Source organism: Oncorhynchus kisutch, linkage group LG9, assembly GCF_002021735.2.
Source record: "Oncorhynchus kisutch isolate 150728-3 linkage group LG9, Okis_V2, whole genome shotgun sequence".
Lineage (NCBI taxonomy): Eukaryota > Metazoa > Chordata > Actinopteri > Salmoniformes > Salmonidae > Oncorhynchus > Oncorhynchus kisutch.
The window spans coordinates 25,730,943-25,749,847 of NC_034182.2; the positions used below are offsets into that span (position 1 = coordinate 25,730,943).

At 45.8% G+C, this 18,905-nt stretch overlaps 1 protein-coding gene across 1 annotated transcript in view; it reads right to left on the reverse strand.

Annotated features, from left to right (window-relative positions):
• The window catches only part of dnah2 (dynein, axonemal, heavy chain 2), a 249,711-nt gene extending 231,293 nt beyond the window's left edge, over positions 1-18,418 (reverse strand). The window contains 8 exon segments of the mRNA XM_031831350.1: positions 9,425-9,616; positions 9,988-10,226; positions 10,801-10,911; positions 13,131-13,359; positions 13,891-14,061; positions 15,011-15,084; positions 17,018-17,199; positions 18,233-18,418. Of these exon segments, the coding sequence (XP_031687210.1) occupies positions 9,425-9,616; positions 9,988-10,226; positions 10,801-10,911; positions 13,131-13,359; positions 13,891-14,061; positions 15,011-15,084; positions 17,018-17,165 (1,164 nt within the window). The 5' untranslated portion in view covers positions 17,166-17,199; positions 18,233-18,418.
• Between the last annotated feature and the right edge of the window lie 487 nt (positions 18,419-18,905).

Here is an 18,905-nt window from a genome sequence, read left to right on the forward strand (position 1 = left end):
CTAGGGGCCTAGCCCGAACCATGAAAAACAGCCACAGACCCTTATTCCTCCTCCACCAAACTTTACAGTTGGCACTATACATTAGGGTAGGTAGCGTTCTCCTCGCATCCGCCAAACCCAGATTTGTGTGTCGGACTGCCAGATGGCGAAGTGTAATTTATCACTGCAGATAAAGTGTTTCCACTGCTCCAGAGTCCAATGGCAAGGACCTTTTCAGGCCTTCATCATAGCGCTTGATGGTTTTTGCGACTGCACTTGAAGAAACTTTCAACGTTTTTGACATTTTACTGATTGACTGACCTTCATGTCTTAAAGTAAGGATGGACTGCCGTTTCTCTTTGCTTATTTGAGTTGTTCTTGCCAAATAATGGACTTGGTCTTTTACCAAATAGGGCTATCTTCTATATAGCACCCCAACCTTGTCACAACACAACTGATTGGCTCACACGCATTAAGATGGAAAGAAATTAAACAAATGAACTTTTAACAAGGCACACCTGTTAATTGAAATGCATTCCAGGTGACTACCTCACGAAGCTGGTTGAGTGAATGCTAAAAGTGTGCAAAGTTGTCATCAAGGCAAGAATCTCAAATCTAAAATAGATTTTGATATTACAGAAAGGAGGAGATACAAATCCCATTGGGCAATGAATGGAGAAATGCCCCACCCAGCTGACTGTTGACCGATTGCATTCACATTGTCATGCTGCGTCACACGTTTTTTTTTTTATGGTATATTCTTTTTTTATTTCACCTTTATTTAACCAGGTAGGCCAGTTGAGAACAAGTTCTCATTTACAACTGCGACCTGGCCAAGATAAAGCAAAGCAGTGTGACAAAAACAACAACACAGAGTTACACATAAACAAACGTACAGTCAATAACACAATAGAAAATAACAATTTAAAAATCTATGTACAGTGTGTGCAAATGTAGAAGAGTAGGGAGGTAGGCAATAAATAGGCCCTAGAGGTGAAAATAATGACAATTTATCATTAATACTGGAGTGATAGATATGCAGATGATGAGATACTGGGGTGCAAAAGAGCAAGAGGGTAAGTAATAATATGGGGATGAGGAAGTTGGGTGTGCTATTTACAGATGGGCTATGTACAGGTGCAGTGATCTGTGAGCTGCTCTGACAGCTGATGCTTAAAGTTAGAGAGGGAGATATAAGACTACAGCTTCAGAGATGTTTGCAATTCGTTCCAGTAATTGGCAGCAGAGAACTGGAAGGAAAGACGGCCAAAGTAAGTGTTGGCTTTGGGGATGACCAGTGAAATATACCTGCTGGAGTGCGTTCTACAAGTGGGTGTTGCTATGGTGACCAGTGAGCTGAGATAAGGTGGGGCTTTACCTAGCAAAGACTTATGGATGACCTGGAGCCAGTGGGTCTGGCGACGAATATGTAGCGAGGACCAGCCAACGAGAGCAAACAGGTCGCAGTGGTGGGTAGTTTATGGGGCTTTGGTGATAAAATGGATGGCACTGTGATAGACTACATCCAGTTTGCTGAGTAGAGTGTTGGAGGCTATTTTGTAAATGACATCGCCGAAGTCAAGAATTGGTAGGATAGTCAGTTTTACGAGGGTATGTTTGGCGGAATGAGTGAAGGAGGCTTTGTTGCAAAATAGGAAGGTTGCTAAGCTAATCGTCACGCAATCCCTTCTCAAAGTCAGTGTTCCAAAAGCTATACGATATTCCAAAGCTTTACGATATTACAGAGAACAAGTTAATTATCTCACACCTTGGAAAATATTTGCAATGCTGTACGTCTTGTTCACGAACTTCGTGCTAATGTTCAGTTTTTGAGCTAGCGCCCAACTGAATCCCATTCACTCCTTGAAATAGAGCTCTCCTTGTTCCAGAATCACCCAGAATGCACTGCGCAGCCCATTGACGACTTATGGGCAATGTACACAATGTGCATTAATACGACTCTAATGTAGAGTCGTATTCCCATATCCTCAAAATGATCTCTGTAGGAAAGCAACGTTACTCTGCTCTCACTCTGGGCAGAGAAGCGGTTTATAGCTCAGTGGCAGAGACAAACTGCAAGTTGACCTCGGTGAGTAAGACTCCTAAATTGATAGTGCATTTTGTTTAGGCGATCTTACAGCTAGCTAGCTACTTTGGCATTATTGTGGGTAGCTTTGTGGCCTAGCTAGCTAGCCAGCCAGCCCAGAGAGAGTGTCACGTTCTGACCATAGTTCTTGTGTGTTTTTCTTGTTTTAGTTTTGGTCAGGACGTGAGCTGGGTGGGCATTCTATGTTGTATGTCTAGTTTGTCTAGTTCTATGTTTGGCCTGATATGGTTCTCAATCAGAGGCAGGTGTTAGTCATTGTCTCTGATTGGGAACCATATTTACAGTGCCTTGCGAAAGTATTCGGCCCCCTTGAACTTTGCGACCTTTTGCCACATTTCAGGCTTCAAACATAAAGATATAAAACTGTATTTTTTTGTGAAGAATCAACAACAAGTGGGACACAATCATGAAGTGGAACGACATTTATTGGATATTTCAAACTTTTTTAACAAATCAAAAACTGAAAAATTGGGCGTGCAAAATTATTCAGCCCCTTTACTTTCAGTGCAGCAAACTCTCTCCAGAAGTTCAGTGAGGATCTCTGAATGATCCAATGTTGACCTAAATGACTAATGATGATAAATACAATCCACCTGTGTGTAATCAAGTCTCCGTATAAATGCACCTGCACTGTAATAGTCTCAGAGGTCCGTTAAAAGCACAGAGAGCATCATGAAGAACAAGGAACACACCAGGCAGGTCCGAGATACTGTTGTGAAGAAGTTTAAAGCCGGATTTGGATACAAAAAGATTTCCCAAGCTTTAAACATCCCAAGGAGCACTGTGCAAGCGATTATATTGAAATGGAAGGAGTATCAGACCACTGCAAATCTACCAAGACCTGGCCGTCCCTCTAAACTTTCAGCTCATACAAGGAGAAGACTGATCAGAGATGCAGCCAAGAGGCCCATGATCACTCTGGATGAACTGCAGAGATCTACAGCTGAGGTGGGAGACTCTGTCCATAGGACAACAATCAGTCGTATATTGCACAAATCTGGCCTTTATGGAAGAGTGGCAAGAAGAAAGCCATTTCTTAAAGATATCCATAAAAAGTGTTGTTTAAAGTTTGCCACAAGCCACCTGGGAGACACACCAAACATGTGGAAGAAGGTGCTCTGGTCAGATGAAACCAAAATTGAACTTTTTGGCAACAATGCAAAACGTTATGTTTGGCGTAAAAGCAACACAGCTCATCACCCTGACCACACCATCCCAACTGTCAAACATGGTGGTGGCAGCATCATGGTTTGGGCCTGCTTTTCTTCAGCAGGGACAGGGAAGATGGTTAAAATTGATGGGAAGATGGATGGAGCCAAATACAGGACCATTCTTGAAGAAAACCTGATGGAGTCTGCAAAAGACCTGAGACTGGACGGAGATTTGTCTTCCAACAAGACAATGATCCAAAACATAAAGCAAAATCTACAATGGAATGGTTCAAAAATAAACATATCCAGGTGTTAGAATGGCCAAGTCAAAGTCCAGACCTGAATCCAATCGAGAATCTGTGGAAAGAACTGAAAACTGCTGTTCACAAATGCTCTCCATCCAACCTCACTGAGCTCGAGCTGTTTTGCAAGGAGGAATGGGAAAAAATGTCAGTCTCTCGATGTGCAAAACTCATAGAGACATACCCCAAGCGACTTACAGCTGTAATCGCAGCAAAAGGTGGCGCTACAAAGTATTAACTTAATGGGGCTTTTCAGTTTTTGATTTGTTAAAAAAGTTTGAAATATCCAATAAATGTCGTTCCACTTCATGATTGTGTCCCATTTGTTGTTGATTCTTCACAAAAAAATACAGTTTTGTATCTTTATGTTTGAAGCCTGAAATGTGGCAAAAGGTCGCAAAGTTCAAGGGGGCCGAATACTTTCGCAAGGCACTGTAGGTAGCCTGTTTTGTGTTGGGGTTTGTGGGTGGTTGTTTCCTGTCTTTGTGTTCTCTGCACCAGATAGGACTGTTTCGGTTTTGCCACATTTGTTATTTTGTATTTGTGTTCATTTTTAGCCGTTACAGAGAGAGAGCATTGCATTGTTGATTTTTCAAATGTTTCTACCAACCAACCTTCTTATAAAAACTAAATGAAACATTGGTTCACAAAAAAACAAATTCTTCACATATTAGTGTTATTTAATACGATTTAACACGGTTAATCATAGGAATTAGTGGTTTCGGGGTGGATTATCCCTTTAATACTAAGAAAATGTATGTCTGAATCCTATTCACTCGTGCATTAGTCGACCAGTGTCCATTGGGATGCATTGACTAGTTAACCATGAGCGTGTGTATATTCATCAATTACCGCTAGTTCCAAAATGATCATACTACTTCAGCTATTATTATACAGGGTTTATCATTTAGTTTTTCTGTTTTTCTCTCTGGGCATTAGCGGAAACAGTGTCCGACAGTCACAAGGCCATGGCCTCAGGGTCTGTGGGCTTAGAAAATGACATTAAACCAGACATTGTTGTGTTCTCTCTCCAGCAGCACAAAGATATGCAAGAAATGAACACAATGGTCAGTGAGGCCCCTGCAGCAGGGAGGCAAGGCGAACATACACATGCACACACAGGCAAATGTCCACACGTGCACCCCCCCACACACACATTAGATCTATACACACGTGCACCCCCCCACACACACATTAGATCTATACATACGTGCACCCCCCCACACACACATTAGATCTATACATACGTGCACCCCCCCCACACACACATTAGATCTATACACACGTGCACCCCCCCACACACACATTAGATCTATACATACGTGCACCCCCCCACACACACATTAGATCTATACACACGTGCACCCCCCCACACACACATTAGATCTATACATACGTGCACCCCCCCACACACACATTAGATATTAGATCTATACATACGTGCACCCCCCCACACACACATTAGATCTATACATACGTGCACCCCCCACACACACATTAGATCAATACATACGTGCACCCCCCCACACACACATTAGATCTATACATACGTGCACCCCCCCACACACACATTAGATCTATACATACGTGCACCCCCCCACACACACATTAGATCTATACATACGTGCACCCCCCCACACACACATTAGATATTAGATCTATACATACGTGCACCCCCCCACACACACATTAGATCTATACATACGTGCACCCCCCCACACACACATTAGATCTATACATACGTGCACCCCCCCACACACACATTAGATCTATACATACGTGCACCCCCCAACACACACATTAGATCTATACATACGTGCACCCCCGCACACACACATTAGATCTATACATACGTGCACCCCCCCACACACACATTAGATCTATACATACGTGCACCCCCCCACACACACATTAGATCTATACATACGTGCACCCCCCCCACACACATTAGATCTATACATACGTGCACCCCCCCACACACACATTAGATCTATACACACGTGCACCCCCCCCACACACACATTAGATCTATACATACGTGCACCCCCCCACACACACATTAGATCTATACACACGTGCACCCCCCCACACACACATTAGATCTATACATACGTGCACCCCCCCACACACACATTAGATATTAGATCTATACATACGTGCACCCCCCCACACACACATTAGATCTATACATACGTGCACCCCCCACACACACATTAGATCTATACATACGTGCACCCCCCCACACACACATTAGATCTATACATACGTGCACCCCCCCACACACACATTAGATCTATACACACGTGCACCCCCCACACACACATTAGATCTATACATACGTGCACCCCCCACACACACATTAGATCTATACATACGTGCACCCCCCCACACACACATTAGATCTATACATACGTGCACCCCCCCACACACACATTAGATCTATACATACATGCACCCCCCCCACACACACATTAGATCTATATATACGTGCACCCCCTCACACACACATTAGATCTATACATACGTGCACCCCCCCACACACACATTAGATCTATACACACGTGCACCCCCCCTCACACACATTAGATCTATACATACGTGCACCCCCCCACACACACACATTAGATCTATACATACGTGCACCCCCCCACACACACATTAGATCTATACACACGTGCACCCCCCCACACACACATTAGATCTATACATACGTGCACCCCCCCACACACACATTAGATCTATACATACGTGCACCCCCCCACACACACATTAGATCTATACATACGTGCACCCCCCCACACACACATTAGATCTATACATACGTGCACCCCCCCACACACACATTAGATCTATACATACGTGCACCCCCCAACACACACATTAGATCTATACACACGTGCACCCCCGCACACACACATTAGATCTATACATACGTGCACCCCCCCACACACACATTAGATCTATACATACGTGCACCCCCCCACACACACATTAGATCTATACATATGTGCACCCCCCCCACACACATTAGATCTATACATACGTGCACCCCCCCCACACACACATTAGATCTATACACACGTGCACCCCCCCACACACCACATTAGATCTATACATACGTGCACCCCCCCACACACACATTAGATCTATACATATGTGCACCCCCCCCACACACATTAGATCTATACATACGTGCACCCCCCCACACACACATTAGATCTATACACACGTGCACCCCCCCACACACACATTAGATCTATACATACGTGCACCCCCCCACACACACATTAGATATTAGATCTATACATACGTGCACCCCCCCACACACACATTAGATCTATACATACGTGCACCCCCCACACACACATTAGATCTATACATACGTGCACCCCCCCACACACACATTAGATCTATACATACGTGCACCCCCCCACACACACATTAGATCTATACACACGTGCACCCCCCCACACACACATTAGATCTATACATACGTGCACCCCCCCACACACACATTAGATCTATACATACGTGCACCCCCCCCACACACACATTAGATCTATACATACGTGCACCCCCCCACACACACATTAGATCTATACATACATGCACCCCCCCCACACACACATTAGATCTATATATACGTGCACCCCCTCACACACACATTAGATCTATACATACGTGCACCCCCCCACACACACATTAGATCTATACACACGTGCACCCCCCCTCACACACATTAGATCTATACATACGTGCACCCCCCCACACACACACATTAGATTTATACATACGTGCACCCCCCCACACACACATTAGATCTATACACACGTGCACCCCCCCCACACACACATTAGATCTATACATACGTGCACCCCCCCACACACACATTAGATCTATACATACGTGCACCCCCCCACACACACATTAGATCTATACATACGTGCACCCCCCCACACACACATTAGATCTATACATACGTGCACCCCCCCACACACACATTAGATCTATACATACGTGCACCCCCCCACACACACATTAGATCTATACATACGTGCACACAAATACACACTGCTGCTACCATGAGTCAAATGATTAGAAACGATTAGCCAAAAACTCAAACACAACAGAAACCACATCAGACAGAGCTGGTTCTACTCCAGCACTCACTTTTTGCTGAAATTTTACGCCATTGGAAGGAGAAAAGCCTCTCAACCATGAGACCAGTGAAAATGTAGTGAGAGTGGTGGTAGTGGACACAGCAGTAGCAACACACACACACACACACACACACACACACACACACACACACACGCACACAGCTGGTGATACAGGAATAACTTGGGGTCATTAGAGTTACATAAAACAGTCATATTTTCTGCATTCCTTCCCTGCCAATGACAACAGTGGCGGTTGGGGGTTGCTGAGCGGTTGCTGAGCGGAGGTAGACGATCCGAGCCAAGTCTACGAACCAGCTAGTGTGATCCAGGTCATTGGTCACCAATGATGCCTTCAAACTCCCGGCCTGCTCTACACAGAATGCCTTTATGCAGTGGTGCCCCAGTGCACATACTGCAGCAGCAAAAATGGTTGTAAAAACCATGGCTTTCCTTTCCTTTGGAGGAATAGTAAAACGGAGGCTCGGGGGGCAGAGAAAAAGCCCCGTCGTGTAGTAAAAATCACAGAGAGGAGCCTAAAGGACATGTGGATGGACATAAAAGCACATCTGTGATGCTTGGCGCATGGGACCGCTTCAGTCCGTGTGAAGTTATCTGCATATTATATTATAATAAACAGAGAAAACACCTTGCTAAAACAAACTGCTATTTAAAATAAGCATTCATTTCCCCCAAACATTATTGAACAGAAGGTCCACTATAACTTCTTTGTAAGTTACACCAGCTACTTTCTAGCTGGTGGGGAAACCGTGACAACAGAACAGACTTGGGGTTGCATCTCTCTCCCTCTCTCTCTCTCTCTCTCTCTCTCTCTCTCGTGGAGAAGGAGAGAGAGACGGAGAGATGGCGGGAGAGACCCAGGCATTTTGTCTGAGGCTGCGGAGGTGTTGGATGAAGGCTGATCTGACCTGAGCGGATCACGAAGACGTGAGAGAGGGAGGGAGAGAGAGGGGCTCCTTTGAAACCTGCGTGGCTGGCGGGCCTTTGAGCTAGGTTCTGTTTCTCCCCTCCCCACACCCCCACTAACCCCAAGGAAACAATTAGATCAAATGTTTTGTGCCAGTCAGTCTCTCTCCTTGATGTATTATCAAAGGGCCGGAGAGAGAGACAAGGAGTGAGACGGAGGAAGGGGAAAAAAAGGAACTAGAAAAGGAATACGGTCGGTGGGACAGCAACAAACGATTCCAGCGCCGGGAGAGGGGAAGGTCAGGGCGTAATTATGAGAGGTTAAACGCTTTTCCCGGCTTCGCCTGTCTAGGAGATGGAAATAAAAAATGGCGGGATAGTAAAACGAGTGTGGCCCTCTACTCGGCTAACATGGAAGGGGTGGCGTGGCTGTGATCTGTACATGTTCTCTCTCTGTCTCTCTCTCTCTCTCTCTCTCTCTTTCTCTGTTACTACAAGCTGATCCCTTCTCAGAGGAACAGAGGGGCAGTAGTGCGCTCTGATTGGAGTGCAGAGTAACATGAGAGAGGACCTGAGGGCCAGCTGATTGGTTGGAAATATATTCTCAGAAGGAGCGGTAAATGGTTGGAGTTAGGGCGGGATATGACTGGGTGTCTCAGTGAAGCAGGGTTAGGGTCAATTTCATTTCAATTCTTCAGTCAATTGATTCAAAAATCGAATTGATCCCAACCTTTCACTGGAGTGAATCTGACAGAGAGAGGGTCCGTCCCAAACATTACAAAAACACAATGGTTTCTCTACCTTTCTGAAGAGAGCGGTGAGTCTCTCGCGGGTGTTGTAGTAGACAGAGTTGACCCAGATGAGGCGGATGAGGTTGAGGATGTGAGCCAGCTTGGGAACCACCTCTCTGGGCTTGAGCTGAGCCATCTCCTCACATGGCTCCCTCAGCAGGGACAGGAAGGACAGGTTGGACTGGGCTTGGAGAGAGCCATCCTAGAAACACAGGCATGGCCCTATTCACTACGTGGTGCGCTACTTTCAACCAGAGCCCTAGTAGGGAGTGGAGAGGTAGGACTTGGAATGAGGTATTGGTTTGAGGTGAACTTTGGTGAGCTGAACTCAATTTCAATGACTTATGAATAGACTAATCTACAGTGTCTGAATTCAGAATTCTTGCATAATCAGGCAATATCCCATCTCTGCTCTATGCATGCTAGCCTGGTCCCAGATCTGTTTGTACTGTCTTGCCAACTCCTATGGTCTCTGTCACACCAGGAGTTGGCAAGACAGCACAAACACTGGGACCAGGCTCTCTGTACGCTTTCTCCCCTGTGTTTGTGTGTGTGTGTGTGTCTGCTTGGCACCTGGATCTGCTTGGCCAGCTTGCAGAAGGGGGGTACGTAGGAGGACTTGGAGAGCTGCAGTGTGGTCTGGACGTGACGGACCCCGGGCTTCTGCAACTGCTGGCTGATCCCAGAGAGGTCGGCACAGCGACTCCTCCAGAAGGAGATCTCCTCCAGGGGTCCAGAGCTGTCCCCCGTCTCTACCGTCTCCTGAGCATTCAGCACCTCCTTGATCTGACGGGTCCAGTGGATCATCACCACTGGGGAGGGGAGGAGAGGGGATGGGGACAGAGGGGAGGAGAGGGGATGGGGACAGAGGGGAGGAGAGGGGATGGGGACAGAGGGGAGGAGAGGGGATGGGGACAGAGGGGAGGAGAGGGGATGGGGACAGAGGGGAGGAGAGGGGATGGGGACAGAGGGGAGGAGAGGGGATGGGGACAGAGGGGAGGAGAGGGGATGGGGACAGAGGGGAGGAGAGGGGATGGGGACAGAGGGGAGGAGAGGGGATGGGGACAGAGGGCAGGAGAGGGGATGGGGACAGAGGGGAGGAGAGGGGATGGGGACAGAGGGCAGGAGAGGGGATGGGGACAGAGGGGAGGAGAGGGGATGGGGACAGAGGGGAGGAGAGGAGCAGAGAAGGGACGGAGAAAGGAGAGGGAGTAGACAGAAGATGGCAGGGCAGTTGGGTTAGATGAGCGTGAGGATAACAGAGGACAGCAGAGTCAGGTACATTAGGAGTAACATGAACTGGAAAGTGAAAATGTTGTGATATTTATGACAATACGCCGCCGCCAGCTTCACACACACACACACACTCCCCCGCCCCAGGCTTACTCTCCAGTCTCTGCACCAGCTCCTTGTCCTTGCTGGCCACCTCCGGGCTACGCTGCAGGGCCTCCATAGGGATATAAAGCACTGTGTTGCCCACCAGCTTGAACCTGGTGTCTGCACGCACACACACACACGCACACACACGCACACACACACACATTAATATATGAAACGCCATCTAATCATATTATGTTGTTGACAACAATGCAGATCAAGCATGCAGAAGCATTCATATATTTGATTTCCAAGAAATACAGCCATTTTAAATTGACTTCCTAGAAAACACCTGGTGTTGTATATCTCTAGAATAGTGTTAAGGATAACAAAGGTAGCTAATGGTTCAACACTGTAACGTGTTGCCCTCCGTCACATAGACGACGCTCAAATATCTAGTACATCGACACGAACCAGGGCAAACCAACACTACTTCTACTGTAGCCCGCCGAGTAGAGGTCAGCGGAAGCAGATCCCCGCATCTCTCATCCTGCACCACGAACCAGGGCAAACCAACACTACTTCTACTGTAGCCCACCGAGTAGAGGTCAGCGGAAGCAGATCCCCGCATCTCTCATCCTGCACCATACACCTCAAACATGTCCCACCACTTGAGCGAGAAATGCAGGAGTGAAAGGTTGACCAAAAACAACCACAATGCAGAGAAACATGAAAGAAAAATGGTTTGAATGAAAGAACAAGTGGTTGTTGGGTCCAGAGTGCATTGGCCTGATAAATGAAGAGATGAAAGAGAACCGGGTCGGAGTATCAGTGAGAACCAGAGACACTGGCTGTACTGCCTCTTGACTGGGAGGATAGTTAGGAGACACACAAAGAGAGACACAGAGCAAGACTGGAAGCACAACAGAGAGATGCTCTGGCCTTTATGGGAAGAGTAAGAACACAAAAACAGAAGGAGAAATAATGAGACAACTCAGAGCAGCGAAGGTGAACAAAACCGCTACAGAGCAATGCTGTTTCGGGTATGTGTGTGTCTGCTTGAATCCATGTGTGTGTCTGATTGGGAACCTTTGGTGGAGAAGTACCTGTACATGTCTGTGTATAGATAGAGATTTAGTAGTGCTTTGTGTATTTCTATGTATCCAGTTGACCTTTGGCAGACTGAAATGAATGGATGAAGACACAGAGGACGAGGTAGAGCTTAGCCTTCTGGACACATGCACCTGCTTCCTGCTTGCCAGTGCAGCGTGTCAGGCGTGGGTGAAACCTGTACACCAGAGGCCATATTACCTGGGCTGTCCCTGCCTCTCACCTCAACGACATATTTATGGAATAACTGTATTTAAGGCATCATCTGCAGTCACAGTGGTTGCATAGGTCGAGTCTCAAATGGCACCATATTCCCTATGTTGTGCACTGCTTTTGACCAGGGCCAATGGGATCTGTTGAAAAGTAGTGCACGATATATGGAATCGGGTGCCATTGAGACGAACACAATTATGTGTTTGGCTTCGTAAGTTTCACATGTCGATATCTCGCAACAAGAAGAACGTTGTTTAGTTTAGCCTGGAGGAATGGTATCCTTGAAATGGTTCATTTTTTCTTAGGTAATTGACTGAATATGATCCATAAAATGAGTTAGGGGGAAGAGAGGAAAAAACTAAGAATGAAAGTACTACTGTCAGAATTTAATATTGCCCAAACCATTGGCTGATTAGCCCACGAGTCTGACTGAGCTGCTGCTTCAGGTGAAAAGTGTGTGTGTGTGTGTGTGTGTGTGTGTGTGTGTGTGTGTGTGTGTACGGTGTGTGACTCTGACTGCACTGCGTGTCTATGATTATGACTACGTGTGTCCTCATTGAGGTCACTTGTACTCAGAACCTTGACCTTTTTACTGAGAAGAAGAATAAGGCACCAATAACACAATAAGACTCTATAGGCTGCTACAACACATGAAAGAACAACTCAATCAACCGTGAAGCATGAAACAGATCAATGGTTTGCTGTCAAAGCAGTCGTTTTGTCAAAGGGAAAAATAGAGTCTAACCTTCATTTTTGTAGAGGTTCTCTCTCAGAATATTTGTTTTTTTTTTAGGTCTGAGCTGGTTAGTTCTTAGATATATTAGTGCAAAGGGGCTGCTCATGGGACCTCATGGGGAGAGAGAGGGGGATGAAATAGACAGAAGTGGAGGTGAAGGTGTGGAGGGTTTACAATAGATGAGAGAAAGCGGGACTCCTGTGGAGTTGGGGAGGAAGAAGTGCAGGAACTGTGTGAAAACTCTGGGTGGCGCTGTGGTGAAGTGGCGCACGTGTGGAAGGCTAACTCTAGGTGGCGCTGTGACGACTCGAGGAGCCCCCTGTGACTTAGCAGCACCTACCTGTGAGGTTTGTGAGGAAGCGATGCATGTGGGCGGAGTAGTTGTTCTTGATGCTCTCGGGCCAGGCGGTGCTGAGGGTGACCTGGGGGGCGTGCACTCCGTTCATCATCCTCAGCAGGCTCTCGGTGGCGTTGCCCCGCACCGTACCAAACTGCACCGTGCTCTCAAACGTCTCCTCAAGGATCAGACCGCCATCAGAGCGGACGAAGAAGGCCAGCTGGTCTACCACCTGTAGGGAGGGGGAGGGGAGGAGCGCCAGACAACGGTTGGAAGAAAGAGGAGGGGGAGTGGGAGTGGGAGAGGCAGGAAACACCAGTGGGTTATACGTTTGAACACATTAGCGAAAGATGTAAAAAAAAAACATAATTAAATTCTGCATTCTCTGATTGTCCTTTGTGTTAGGAGGAGGAAACTAACTTGTGTAGCGCCGCCTGAGAACGTAGACATTTCTCTTCTCTTTTAGACGGAGCTTGGTATTCAGGGACATCATTATCTCAATCTACAAAGCTCCAATCATTTGTAATAATAATAATGCACTGACGATGCAATACGAGGAAGGAGCTCAAGGAAGGATCTCTACCTTGTTCTAACTGTGTTGGGCTGGGGCTGGGGCAGTAGCTACCTGAGATCTCTACTTAAGGATATCTACTTCGGGGCAAATCCTAGCATTCATTCAACTAAAGTCTCCTATTGACGTCAATGAACGGCTAAGTGGAAATTCGACTCAAGTGAAGGATATGAGCGGTTATTGAGGCTGTACCTGAGACGGCATGGCGTACTCCACCCGGAGGCCAGCGTAGGGGTCTGGGTAGACCACGAGGGTCCTGTTGGAGCTGTCCAAGATGAACTTATCCAGGGCTTTCTCGTTCTCCTCTGACCAAGGCAGCTTCGACATGCCAGTCAGAGCCACACGGTTTTTCAACAGCATCCTCTGGAGAGGGGAAAAATGGAAAGGTGAAAAACTTGAAACAAGAAAATAATCAAATCAATTCAATGTATTCATAAAGCCCATTTTACAACAACAGTTGTCACAGGGGTTCTTACTCGTGTCACTGAGTAGCAACGTACCCCTCCACCATCCAGTCTTCCTTTACATACAATTTCAAACCCCCAGAGGCTTTTTCAATAATAACAATAACCAGCATCATTTCTTTATGGAGAGGACAGAGGAGAAACAGCTAGCCTACCCCCGAAAATCTGTTATTATTACCCAAATATGTCATGGTCATATTACCATGAGGACAGATACAGGGCTGTGGTGCTCTGCTCTGCTGTCTTGTAATGTAGAATGTGTTAGCAGGCAGACTGTGTAGCGGATGGGAGTTAGATCACAAACACTGTAGCTACACCACCCACCACCCCCCCGCTACGCTCCACAGCTGCTGCCATCTTCCACAGGGCTACGGTCACTGCATGGAAATGCCATCTCTGTGTGGGTGGGTGCGTGTGTGTGTTCAGAGTGGTAATTCATTATATTAATTCAATTGATGAGAGAGACAGTGACTGTGCAGGTTCACTGACCAGCTGGTCACAAATCACCTCCGTCCTGTTCTCCACAATTATACCATTGTGTCCAATAGACTGAAACTGCCTTTTGACGTTTTGTAGTGTGTGTGTCCGTGCATGCGCACGCGTGTGTGTGTGTGTGCGCGCGTGTGTGTGCTTGCGTGTGTGTGTGTGTGTGTGTGTGTGTGTGTGTGTGTGTGTGCTTGCGTGTGTGTGTGTGTGTGTGTGTGTGTGTGCTAATCTGCAATGGAGACACAGTGTAAGTTGATACCATCGTGTGTAAGTCTTCTGATGCTACATTGTATTTGACAGTCAATTCATTACTGTTGACAGGACCCTCGCTATAGGGGGATACAGTATCATGATGGATTTACCAGGCCCACGGTGTACGTGTCCACCTCTTCTATGGTCACAGCCGTTCCTTGGCTGCTTTCCTCTTGAATCTCCTCTGTGCGTCACACACACAGGCAAACACACGCACGCGCAATACACACACACACACACACACACACACACAAACACATTTCAATAAGCATATGTAATTGCTGCGACAGGCCGACTCAGATTTTCATAACTACATCTTAGTTTCTGTATTGTCAAGATAATCTCTTCTTCTTTCTGTCATTCTGGGGGGTGCGGTCATTACTTTCCGCAGTGGATCTTTTTTTTCTGTCTTTTTTTATTTAACCTTCAATTAACTACGATAAACGTCTGCTCCTCTAATGACTTAATTACATAATTTAGACATTTCGGATAAAAGTATCTGTTGTAAAAATCTATTCTATGCCTTGTCATTTGAATAACCTTCTGGCAACCGAATCAATGAGTGTAAAAATAGCTAATTGAATCATTTGGAGCGTTTGAGCTATGAAGAAAACAAGCTGCATGGTTGCATGGTTCATGATGACATGTTCAGCAGGGCACAACCTTCTCAGGTAGAAATACATGACGGAGAACGGACTGACATAACAGATGACGTATGCTTCCAGGTGACGTGGAGAAAAAGGAATCATTTCCTGCTGTTATTGTCTCATGTCAGAGGGCGTCACTCCTCCTCCATCAACCAAACTGCCTTGCAGGACGTGGAACTCATATTCACGTTGAAATATTGAGCCTCCGCCATTCAAATAATGTAAACAAATTTTGTAAACAATTTTTTTAGATATCACTGCACTTCCATATGACTCTCAGTGAAATTGGAACAACTAGCTAAATTATTTTTAAAAATATGTGAAAATTTTTTTAAAGTGAGAAAAGAAAAACAAAACAGTGGCTATTTCCTGCACAAATTCTGTGCAAGGACATTGGTTGCCAGTGCAGTGACTTGATTAGCTGTGTAGCTAACTGTTGTTTTAATGTCTATGGTTGTTGCTAGCTAGCTTACTGACGCAGCTAGCTAGCTAGTCGGCTAGCTCGTTCTTCACTGACATGAAAAGCTTGCTTAGCCTGTTTAAACTACCCTGAAGTTGTAGACATGCAGCTCCACAATTAAGAGGAACTGACTGTTATCTTAAAGCATTTTTTCAGTCAAAGACGATTTCAGTGACTGGCTCAGCTGTTGCTGGACACATTTATGCTAGCTTTTGTGCCCATAGTCAAACTTCAGAAATACTGCTCATAATCCTGAGCTAAATGTAAAATGGGCCAAATTCTTCACCAAAAAACATCAACATTATTGACAAATGTATTGTTTTAGCTTAGATTAATTTAGACTGTTTTGAGGCAGAAATGGGGTTCGGCAACAAGACGATGTCGCCTAGGTAATATTTTTTACGTTAGACAGCCCATTGTAGCCTGCCTACTCTTCATCTATCCCACTGTCTGTTGCGAGAAACGAGACATATCCGTGCAGGCGGAATCGACGCGCTGTCTGATGTAAGGCAATGGCAAGCTGCTCTATACATGAAACAGTATTTCTATGTGCAACGTTTATAGCGTTTGATCGCGCCCACCTATACACGAGTCTGGTTGTGTGACATGCTAGACTAGTTAGTATTTAGAGTCCAGGTTTGGTCATGTTAGCCTGGTCCAAGATCTGTTTGTGTAATCCTGCCAACTCTATTGCTGTTCGGTATGACAATGAGTAACTTAACGTAGCAGGCGTTTTTCTTTCTGGTCCTGCAGAGAACATTTGTAGGGGAGGTTCTCTTCTGCACTGTTCAACCAATCCAGTAAATGTGGAGGAGTTAAGAGTGTCACCTTATTAAAGTCCAAAAGCGGACATCGCATCACAGGCTCTCTTTCAATTTCCCCTAAACACCGGATGCATCCTGTTGTTCCGACCCAGCAGAGGGTGGACAATGAGGGACAAGGAGTTGGCACGATAACACAAACAGACTTCCTGGCACTCAGGTTTGGTTATGTCTCCTCTAGGCCTTTACCTCCAGGCTGAATCTCCTTGTCTTCAGGCAGGCTCTCCCCAGGAGCAGGCGTGATGCTCTGATTCTTGGCCTTTTTGCTCTTACCAGAGCTGGAGCGCTTGGACTTGCCCGAGGACTTGCCCGAGCGGGGCGTCTCTGGGTCCGCCATGGCCAACGAACCAGCCGCTGATGTTTGTCGTCAGCTGTAGAGGAGAGGAGAATTTAAAAAAGAAAGATATACTGATACACTGACTCAGTGAAGGTGAATAAACTGAGCCATTAAGTCCCCTCCATAGGAAACCCTATTCCCTCTGATTCAGAGTGGTTGGATTAAATGTGCCACACACATTTCAGTTGAATACATTCAGTTGGACAACTGACTAGGTATCAGCCTTTCCCCTTTCCCTAGGACAATCTGGTGGTCCAGCCAAGGGAGTAAATGCTTGCAAATTTGTGTGAGACAGACATTCCTGCTGTCTGGAGGAAACATCGGAGACAAAAGTAATAAACTCTAAACGGCAACAGGTTCATGCACTATTTATCTATCTGGGGCTGATATCCCCTCTCTGGTTTAGCCAGCCACCTCACTTGTCAAAGCTGGCAGGGTGACCATGTCTTTATTAAAACTTTGATTAAGCTCCCAAGTTGTCTGTTTCTAAGGGCTGTAGCTATGTAATAAAAGAGACAGGTTATTGAGGGAAGAAGAGAAAGGGAGTAATAAAAAGAAAGTTAGCAGAAAACCCTTTGAAATCCACCCTCCCTTTAGATGTGAAATGGGAGGGAGCAGGTAAAGTTGACAGTGATCAATAACATTAATATAGACTGAGTCTGCTTCTGGCAGAGATGAACTAACTGTTAGAGATACAGTACTGGGATTTAATGTCAAACAGTGAACGGGTTATTGCAGAGGAAAGCCACCAAGAATTGTCCCAGTTGGAGTTAACGAGTGTCAAGTGAGCATTAAAAAAAATGCTTAGCTACTGTATATTGAACATACTGTAGCTAGCTAATGTAACTCGATACAGATTTCTTCCATTATAAGCTTGTCATTATCTTATTGCAGGGTGGGTTTGCCTCTGAAGGCATGCTAAATCCATAATTTCCTTTCCAAAATTATACATTTGTATATAAGTAGAATGACTTTTCAGCATTTCACTAGCTAGCTGCAGACCAAATAGAGTTAGCTATCAACTGGTAGCTCCAGTAACGTCGCTAGCTACTTGACAACCACCTTACCTTCCGTCAGGTAATAACTTAATGCAACTCCACGTGTTTAATGGTTTACCTAGCTTTAACACCTACATCAATACTGTTTATTCATACATACTCTAAAACCACTAGATACGGAATGGCGTGATAAAACAGTTTTGAAGTAAACTGGCTAGACAACTGTATCGCTTTCTTCGATGGTTGTTGGCTCCACTCTCCGGCTTTGTGTTGAGGCGCGCTTGTAGACACGTCTCCATAGAAACGGCACAGGAGAGGGGGGGGGGGCTCCACATGCTCGTAACCCCTTTCTTGTTGCAATCGCACCTTACGAGAAGACAAGCCCTCTACAACGATGGGGATGTGAGCTTTCATGTCTTCATTTGCTCATAACGAATGATTTCCAGTTGATTGTACGGTAACGTTATCAGCATGTTATCTCGTCAAAAATAAAATATGCGGGTACAAATTCAGATGAATAGCCATTAGAAATACCATATCACATTGATTTCATGATCAACCAGCACAGTGAGAAATCCAACAGGTGTGGCAGAGAATAACTACTGAGTGAAGCATGCCACGTTTGAGTGAATGCAACCAACTGTCACTGCACATTCGTCAAAATCACTCATCATCATTAACGACAACGGTAGGCCAACTAAGTGACTGCTAATTTAAAAAATGATCGGCATTAGATGTTGCA